The sequence below is a fragment of the Dipodomys merriami genome, unplaced genomic scaffold (assembly GCF_024711535.1).
Source record: "Dipodomys merriami isolate MVZ:Mamm:240054 unplaced genomic scaffold, mDipMer1.0.p SCAF_1201, whole genome shotgun sequence".
Classification (NCBI taxonomy): Eukaryota; Metazoa; Chordata; class Mammalia; order Rodentia; family Heteromyidae; genus Dipodomys; species Dipodomys merriami.
The window spans coordinates 109,276-118,967 of record NW_027202496.1 but is presented as its reverse complement, the minus strand read 5'-3'; the positions used below and the strand labels follow the sequence as shown (position 1 = coordinate 118,967).

General features: G+C 55.5%; 1 protein-coding gene across 1 annotated transcript; it reads right to left on the bottom strand.

Annotated features, from left to right (window-relative positions):
* Nucleotides 1-6,714: 6,714 nt before the first annotated feature.
* Sox14 (SRY-box transcription factor 14) lies at nt 6,715-7,464 on the bottom strand. The gene has a single exon (XM_070016968.1). The coding sequence runs from the start codon at nt 7,462-7,464 to the stop codon at nt 6,715-6,717; it is 750 nt and encodes a 249-aa protein (XP_069873069.1).
* Nucleotides 7,465-9,692: the final 2,228 nt, after the last annotated feature.

The window sequence follows — 9,692 nt, the reverse complement described above, 5'->3', positions numbered from 1 at the left end:
CACACACACACACACACACACACACACACACACACACACACACACACACACACACACACACACACACACACACACACACACACACACACACACACACACACACACACACACACACACACACACACACACACACACACACACACACACACACACACACACACACACACACACACACACACACACACACACACACACACACACACGGAGAGGTTCTTCCGGGGCTGTAGACTTTGTCTTAGAAGGGGTATGTGCTTGCTTGAACCCCCAAAACTTGGGAGAAGTACCCCACTACCATCCTCCTCCTCTCCACTGGGCACTGTACCCAGGAATTGCTTCATTTCAAAGTGAAAAAAAATCTGCGGGCTTTGGGAAATGATACACACAGACACCCCCAAATCCCTCAGTCTATAATCTCCATTCCCCCCCTCCATGGAGGAGCTTCCTAATTTCCCGCATCTGAAGACCACCACCTCCTCCTCCTCCTCCTCCTCCTCCTCCTCCTCCTCCTCCTCCTCCTCCTCCTCCTCCTCCTCCTCCTCCACCCCCCCCCCCCCCCGTCCCTCCTTTCTTGGGAGCTATGGGTCTCCCCCAAGCCCCCTCAGCTCAGGCCCGGGCATCCGGAACGTGTGCGAGGCCCCGGACATATGTTTCCCGCAGATAAGTAAACAATCTGGACGTGAAATGGAAATGGTAATTAATGCAGTCAGACAGGGCGACATCCACCGGGGTGCAAATCCTATTGACTGAGGGGAGGGGTGCCTGGCCCGTGGGGCTGGGGAAGCACCCCAGGCCCCCCTCCCCCGCCCTCCCTGTCCCCCCCCAGCTCCACTCCCTCCCTCGGCTCTCCATCCTCCCCTCCCTCTATCCCCAGCGTACCCCAATTTTCCAGTACTGCGCCATCCCTGGGCACCTCATGGGCGGGGGTGATGCGCATCTCTCCCCCCCAATCCCAGATGCAGTGATTGGGGTGGGGGGAGAAGAGGGGGAGAGGGGGGTGCTGCCTGATCCTGAAACACCCCTCTTCCCCCGCCAAAGAAGGGAGAGTTTTCTCCAATGGTTTGTTATGGGGAAAGCAGCCGGCGGGAGGAGGAAGTGGGGGTGTCTTTTGACTTTGCCTCTCACACCCTAAACCCTGCGTGCCGCCCTGCGTGCCCGTGTTGGTGGAGTCCCTCCGCACCCTTGCTGGGAAGACGCTGTTCACGCGGTTCACGCCGCCGCCGCATGGGTCGCCTCTCTTGGGGGCACACGGGGAAGGGGGGGACCCCAGTGGGGAAAGTTTGGAAATTAAGTGGCCACTGGTTGCTAGCGTTGCCCACCCCCAAACCCTCCGCGATGGCATTTGCACCTTGTGTCTAACCCGGGGTGTCCACCACCGGCTCCCTTCTCTTCCTCCCCTCCCCCCGTAAATACTGATGGGGGGGGTGGCTTTGGGGAAGAGGAGAGTGTTTTTTTGGGGGGAGGAGGAGGAGGGAATAGGGCCAAAGACACAAAGAAGCTGGCGAGTGAGCTAACAGGGAGGTCTCGAACCCGCCACCTTTCCCCTCCCTGGCGGGCACAGATCCACCAGGTGAGGATGGGCCTGGGGGTGACTGCTTCATCCACCCCCCCCCATACACAGGATGTGAAGGGGGGACCGGCTAGGGAGGAGGGGAAAGGCACCACAGCACCCCCCTCCTCTTCCCGCCTCTCCCAACAGCACGGCATTCAACCTCCAAGCTGCCCATTCAACCCCCAAGCTGCCGGCTCCCCAACTTTCAGTCCATCAGCTCCAACCCACAGGGCTTCCGCCTGGCTTCTAGTGGGGTTCAACCCCTCCCCCAGGGAGGATCCCTCCTCCCTCCCCTCCTGCCTCCAACTTCATTATTGCCTTCATTTCCTCGGCCAGGTGTCACACCCACACAGCGCCCCGAAATAAAACCAGCCTCAGGTAACACCCCCCCTGCATGGCTGGGGGGGCGGTGGGTATCCCCAAGAAAACACTTGGGAGGGGGAGCTCTGGTCCCCCACTGCAAGCACCCCAAATCGACTCTCCCCCCCTATCTTTCGCATCTCTTCCCCGCCTGCCCCCTCCCGAGCACACAAGCCGAGAAGAGAGTTCCAGAAATCACCAATTCCCGTTGCGAAATTTCCAAGCACTGGAGAAAAAAAAAATCCGGCCCCCCCCAACCCCAAAAGCAAGGCCCGGGCTGGGGAGAGGGGGAGGGGGGAGTTTTAAGAGGTCCCTCAGGGGTCCCCTCTTTTTTTTTTTTTTAACAGAGAAAGCTGAATCCTGAGAACTTTCCGAGGTCGGCAAACCTCTAGCTTCTAGCCTGAGATTCCAGAAGTTTTCTAGCTCCCTGTTTTAAAATGCAAAGGTGGGGGGGGGCTGGGGGAGTCAAGTGTGTGTGTGTGTGTGTGTGTGTGCACACGTGTGCACGCATGTGTGTGAAATATCGGTCACTCACACTTCAGTACGATTCACGCCACGCCGCACGAGGGAGACTGATAACTAAATAGGAAAACCAGAACGGGATTCAATGTTGGTTGTGGTGGTGGGTGTTTGGAGGGGCGGGGAAGGGGACCCCCAACCTAGAAGCACATGTAGAAAAGGTACCGAACAGACAAGCGCCAAGGTTTAAGAAGTAGAAACCCGCCTCCAACTTGCCTACCCATCCCGCTGTAGCTGGCCGCTCCCCCCCAAAATAACCAACTAGGGTGTCATGGGGATCAGTTTCCACGGAGAGGATCCCCCCCACAATCTTCTCTTGTCACCCGTACTTTGGGGAGGGACCACGTGCCCGGGACTCAGCTAGCTCTCCCCAGCGAGGAGTAGAGAGCGCAGAAGGGAAACACAGTCTCTCTGAGGAAAAAGAATCTCCAGCTGCAGCCAGCGTGGGGGTGGGGGGAGGTTCCTCTTGAAGATGGGTGTGTGGATGAGGGGGGGAAAATGGCACCCCAAATTCTTTCTTTCTCGAAGGGGAGCTGTCGGTGGCCGGCCAAGACAGACGGCTCTCCACTCCCACCAAGGTTTGCTTTCATGACTTTTTTTTTTCCTTTCTCAAAAGAAAGAGACCATGGTGAGCAAACAGGTTTGGCAAGGGAGGGGGGTGGCACCCCAACACCCCAACCTCCACCCCCTCCCCAACCCTCAGGGGGTTTCTTTTTCTTTTCTTCTTCTTTTTTTTTTTTTTTTGTCTGCGTCCGACTTCAAAGACAGTTAATCGGCTCCTGTCAGTTGCCCGTGACAAGCAGGATTTGGGCTGTTTTGTTTAGGTGAGTTTGGTGGCTTTGCCCTCTTCTCCCCCCTCCCCCCCCCCCCCCACACCTCACCATGGGACTACAGCAAGGGGGAAACTGAGTCAGATCCCACCAGGCCAGACCGGGACCAGAAACTGAAGTCCCAGACTTTCAGATGAGGCGCCTTGACCGCGAAGGAGGAAATAATAACAATAACCATAACAAGAAGTAATAATAATGATAAAGCAACTCATCACGATGAGCAAATAAAAACACCCCCAAACCCACCAGGAAGTGGGATCAACCTGAGCCACTCACTCAGGTCCTGAGGTGGGGGTCCCCCTCAGACCCTCGCGCTTGCTCTCCTGATCTCTCCTAGCCCCTCGCGCCCACCGGCACTCTCCGATCCCCCCCATCGGCTGCTCCTCGCCGCCCCCCCCCAAAAAAAAAACAATCTTGGAACAATCTGGAATCCGTTGTAGCCTGTGTCTGCCACCTTGGCCTCTTCCATCTGTCCTTCCCTCCTCCGCTATTTCTAGCCTAACCTGATTTGGAGTTGGGTTACCTCCCCCCCCCAAATGGGTGGGTCACTCCCCCAAAATGGGGCCCTGTTGGCTGCGTCCCTAGGCTCCAGGGGGGGGTGGTATTCCTTGCACTGGACTCTAGCCGGGAGACACCCCGTTTTCGCTTATGCTCCGGGACACTGAGCTATGAGGGATGGCGTGGAAGCTGACAGGACTGTCATGTCGCATCAGACACAGCAAGGCCCGGGCCAAGCCCCGGCCCGGGCCTTTCTCCTCCGCTTCCTCCCCGGCGAACGATTGTAGTAGTAGTAGCTTCCTTCTGGAAGCATCCACAGGTTTTCCTCTCCTTCCCCCTCCCCCTATCCCGACCCCTCCCCTACCCCCCCCCTTACCAACCCGGTGGTCCCCAGGGATCAGTGACTTCCTAATTGTGTCCATTTGTTAAGAGGGTTTTTGTCATGCAAAGTGAGAGAGGAGGGGGGGAGCAGTCTCCTCACTTTTTTTCCTTTCCCAGTTGGCCTTTGTTTACCTTCCGCTGGTCGCTCATTTATTTATCTATTATTTATAGCCGTCCCCCCCCACCCCTTCTTCATTCACAAGGGGGGGCGGGGCGTGTATGTTAATTGTGTGCTACCCTTTAATTGAATTCTAAGACCCGTCTCCAAAGAGCAAAACGCGTGGGCAACTCCTAGTCGCTATTCAAGCCCATTCAGCTGGACAACTGCTAACTTTCATCATCATCATCATCATCATAAGGAAAATCCCCCTTTGACCAAAATAAAAATGGTTCAGAGGAACAGGCTGTAAATGGCATGTCACCCACGTCCTGTTTGGGGGGGGCGGGGGGACAGTACACTGACAATACGGGGGTCTCGGTGTTGGGTGTCTGATTGAAAAGCCCACATTGGTTGTTTGGTCCCCCCGTGTGTCTAGCCACCAACTCCCCAGATCCCTTCGGAGCCTTTACCCACCCCACCCCCCATCTTACCAAATCAAAGCCTGCACAACACAGGCAGAAAAAAGCAACCACCAACGGGGGAGTGTAGCAGGAGCTGGGAGACTTTTTTAAGGGGTGAAACTCCTTTGATTTTTTTTTTTGAGAGCAAATCCTAAATAATTGTTTTTTGGGGGGAGGGGTAGCGTCAAAACTCTCCGCTTAGCAGGACAAGTAAATCCTGGGGGGGGGGAGAAAGCTACTTAAATTTTGCGACTAAAAATAATAATAACCTCGACTGGCTGAAAGAGCCATTCACTAAGTGCCGGGCTCCTCACCTCCCGGTTTTAGTTTGTTGTTGTTGTTGTTGTTTAAATCTCCTCGACAGTCCGGGAAGGGCATCTAGGACACTCTGTTTTTACCTGGTGCCTTAGGTTTTTATGTTTATTTATTTATGTTAAACTTAGGAGCCTTAGGTATCTACAAGCTAGTCTTTTCAAACACCTTTTTTAAAAAAAAAATTGAAAAAAAAGAGAGATTCTTTCCACTCAGGTGAGCTCGGAGCTCTGAACTTAGTGCGGACATCTATCCACCGTTCAGGACAGACCTGCAACTAGTTCCCAGGGGACTGCCCCCCCACCCCACCCCCCACTCAGCTCCCCACTTTTCTCAGGAGTTTAAATTTTTTTTCCTCTAACACAAATACCCCAGAACTCAGAGGTCTAGGTGTATATGCTCTCTCTCTCTCTCTCTCTCTCTCTCTCTCTCTCTCTCTCTCTCTCTCTCTCTCTCTCTCTCTCTCTCTCTCTCTCTCTCTCTCTCTCTCTCGTGATCTGATCAAGGACGGACACTTTTTGTCTAGTCTCTAAAGGTTCTTTTTTTTTTTTCTTTTTTGGAATGACAGATTGTCTTTATTCAAAACGTCTTTGTTCAACCAATGAACAGCGTTCCCAGGTTAAAAAAAAATCCTTCTAGGGGACATCTCCCTTCCATCCCACCCCAGCCCCCCACAACTTTCCACCTCCCACGCCCCCCAAGACATCGTCAAAAACATGCATGACCATTTCGGATATTTTTATTCTTAAAAAAAAATTGCTGCTGCTGCTGCTGCTGTTCACTTTCTACTTCCCGGCTTCCTAACGCCCTTCCCTGGCAGTCTATGCTAAAAGTGAAGTTGGGTCTGTATAAGACACCACATTACATGAGCCACGCGCCTCCTGCTTTCTGATTTTCTTTTAAGAAAAGCAAAGCGAGCTGTAACGTAGCACGTTTTTGGTTTTTGCTTTTTTTTTCTAAAATAGAACGATTTCCCTTTCTGCAGTTTGGAACTTTTAAACCTCCTTCCTGACACACACACGCACACCACACACACACGCACACGCACACGCAATGTCAACACACAGCTGCAGCGGCGGCGACCACGCACAAGACATAGCTAACTTTTCTGTTTTCCTTCAAGTGGAAAAGACACACAAAATTATAGATAGATATAGATAGATATGCATATGCATGTTCCAGGATCGGGGCTGGTCCAATTTCCACGCTTCGACAGGACAGACCGAATAGGGGCGACATAAATAAAGCCAAAAAACTGCCTACTTTTTTTTTCCATTTTTTTTTGTCCAAAGTTGGGGCGAGGTGTTGGGGAGAAGAGATACAGTTGGAGAACAACTTTGGGGAAGGGGGGGGGAGATTCGCACGGGTGTGTGTGTGTGTGTGTGTGTGTGTGTGTGTGAGATGAGTCAGAATAATTGTTAATCCAGTTTCAGGCACCCTGGGGGTGCCAAGTTGGGGAGTAGAGGGGGGCTCCTTTCTTCCTTCTCAAGGAAGAGCCGGGGAGATGGGTGCTTAGCTCAGAGTCTTGGGGTGGGGGGTAGAGAGGAGGAGCAGGGCTGACCCACAGGCATCTGAAGCTGGGGCGCAGACCCCCCCACCCCCCACCACACACACACCGTCCCCTCCACAGACACATAACTTCCAAACCACCCTTGAGGTCCGTGCCAAGCAGAGAGGATCTTTTTTTGGGGGGGCTGGCTGGCGTTACATAGCCGTGGGGTGTGCGGATGCGTAAGGGTCTATGCCAGTCTTGGTCATGCCGGGGAAGAGGATGTAGGCCACGGGAGGCTGCAGGGTAGACGTAGACCAGGCCGTACAGTTACAGGGGACTACATAGCCCGGGTTGGTGGGGGACGGGTGGGTGTGAGTGTGCTGGCTTGGACACCCCAAACTGCCGAAGGCTCCGTTTTGGTAACCCAGGGTGGACGCATAAGGCAGGGCGCCGGTGGTCAGGGCGTGAGGTGCGTCGCCCATCTTCTGGATGGCACCGGAGCCGAACTGTGTGGGGTCCAGCAGGGAGTAGGGGGCCGAAGCAGGTGGCAAGAAGGCCCGGGCTTTTTCGGGGACACTCAGGAGACTCTCAGAAGCCCCCACCACCGCAGCCGCGGCCGCCGCTGGCAATCCAGCCACCTTGAGGGGGTCAGCCGTGGCATCGCCCAGATAGGGCAAAGGGAAGACATACCTGTCCTTCTTGAGCAGGTTTTTGGGTTTACGCCGGGGCCGGTACTTATAATCGGGGTGCTCCTTCATGTGCTGGGCGCGCAGCCTCTTGGCCTCGTCGATGTACGGCCGCTTCTCGGCCTCCGACAGCAGCTTCCACTCGGCGCCCAGCCGCTTGCTGATCTCCGAGTTGTGCATCTTGGGGTTCTCCTGAGCCATCTTACGCCGCTGACCCCGAGACCAAACCATGAAGGCGTTCATGGGCCTCTTGATGTGGTCCGAAGGTTTGGACATGGTTTCCTTCTCCTTCCCCTGGTGGGGGGGCGGGAGCCGTGCGCCCTGCGCGCACCTGGGCTGCGGGCGGCGGCGGTCGGTCCTTCTGGTCCGTTGGTCGGTCGGTCTGTCCGGTCCCCTCTGTCTAGCCCGATCAGAGGGCTCTATACACCCCCCCTTTTCTTGGGGGAACTCTGTGATGTCCCCCCCTCCTTCTCCAACTCAGTCTGGGCTCCCGAGGAGAGCAAGCGGAGGGAGGTGAGGGTTATGCCGGATCCAGTCTCCTCACCCACCAGCTAAGCTTCCAAAGTTGAGCTGGCCATGATGACACGAAAGCACCCCCCCAAAAAAGGATCGAGGTTGTGGGGGGGTGACGGTCAGGCAGGAGGCGGGAGGTGGGCAAGTTTCCAAGGAGCAGACAGTCCCAGGATGAAGTAGCCAGGTGAGTGGGGCTTTTTTTTTCCCCTTAAAATTAAAGGAAAAAAATGGTTCTCTTTTTCTGGCAGGCTTGTCAGTCGGTCCCTCTGCACCTGCGGCTGCCTTCTTTCTCTCTCCTTCCTTCCTTCCTTCCTTCTTTCCTTCCTTCCTTCCTTCTTTCTTTCCTTCTTTCCTTCCCTTCCTTCCTTCCTTCCTTCCTTCCTTCCTTCCTTCCTTCCTTTCCTTCCTTTCCTTCCTTTCCTTCCTTTCCTTCCCTTCCTTCCCTTCTCAGATCTGTCCACAGCTGGCTCTGGGTTCTGATGTCTGGCTGTGTGGTGTGGCTCAGGCCTGTTCTGGTCGTGTGTGTGTGTGTGTGTGTGTGTGTGTGTGTGTGTGTGTGTGTGTGTGTGTGATGCTGGCCCAGCCCAGCACCTGGCTGAGAATGCAGAGGTTTTTTTTTTTTTTTTTTGGGGGGGGGGGAGGAAGGGGAAGGGGGAGGGGGAGGGAGGAAAGCAGAGCCCAAAGCGGTGAAGTTCAAAGGCGAGGTGGGCCGGGCCTCTGACATAAGCGCAGAGGGGCGGCGACTCCCCAACCTGGCCACCAATCAGCAGCCGGCAGGGCCAAGTGTGTGTGTGTGTGTGTGTGTGTGTGTGTGTGTGTGTGTGTGTGTGTGTGTGTGTGTGTGTGTGTGTGTGTGTGTGTGTGTGTGTGTGTGTGTGTGTGTGTGTGTATGTGTGTCTGTGCAGTGTCTGGGAATCCTCATCATCACCGTTCCTATTCCCCCCCCAGAAAATGAGGGTTCCTGAATCCACATACCTGGGGAGGGAGGGGGTGCCTCCCCTCAAAATGATCACACAGCTGTCTCCCCCCGCCCCCCGCACATACACCCCAGGCCACGATTCTTCAAAGCACGAATCAAACTCGGGGTGTTCACAAGGCAAAATCAACTTTTCTTCTTCCACGCCAGAAACCGCCGTGTGCGTTCTCGGGTGGCAGAATTCCCACAGTGCCCCCCCCGCCCCCCCGCCCCCCCGCCTGGCTCAGCTTCCCCCACTCAAGGACACAGGGTTGGGTACTGGCATTTCGGAGCTTTGAATCCTGCTTGGGGGGGGGGGGGCGGCGGGGGAGCCTAGCACCTGAAAGCCACACCCCAAATCTGCGCTTCCACATTGCGCTTCTTTTATGCAGTGATACATTAGGTTTGCCTATCCAACTTCTCTCCTCTCCTCTCCTCCCTCCCTCCCCCTCCCTCCCCCTCCCTCCCCCCTCCTCCCCCCCTCCCTCCCCCCTCTCTTTCCCTCTGTCTCTCTCCCCCCCCATCCCAAAGCTGGATGGTGGCAGCCAGGAGGCCTCGATCTGGGGTTCTCAGGGTGTACCCCACAACCCTGTTTGGGTTCCCCCCCTCCCTTAGACACTTCTTCCGCTCCTTCTGTGAGTCAGAAGCGCTTTCTTCGGGGGTAAAGAGAGGACGGAATAAACCCCGCTGAGCCCACCGCGCTGCTGAGCCCGGCCGCGGGTCGCCTTTGAATAATTGCCTGCCCTGCGTGATGTGCCCTGGGGGTGGGGTATTTATTAACTAGGAACCATTGCCCACGCCTGGCAGGACCTGGCCGGTGTTCTGGGCTTATTGGCTTTTTGTACCAGCCTCTCTCTGGAGGACGGGCTAGGAGAGAGAAGAGGGGGGGGGGAGGGAGGGAGGGAGGGGGAGAGGGAGGGGGAGGGGGAGAGGGAGAGGGAGGGGGGGTCCCAGCTAGGAGAATGGGGGGGGTGAGGGGGGGGGAGGCAGGTACTTTTCTTTTAGAATGTGCTGGATAGAGTTTGGGGAGTTCGTG

Excerpts from the sequence above, each read along its gene's own strand:
- Sox14 (XM_070016968.1), bottom strand. The coding sequence starts at position 7,464 with ATGTCCAAACCTTCGGACCACATCAAGAGGCCCATGAACGCCTTCATG.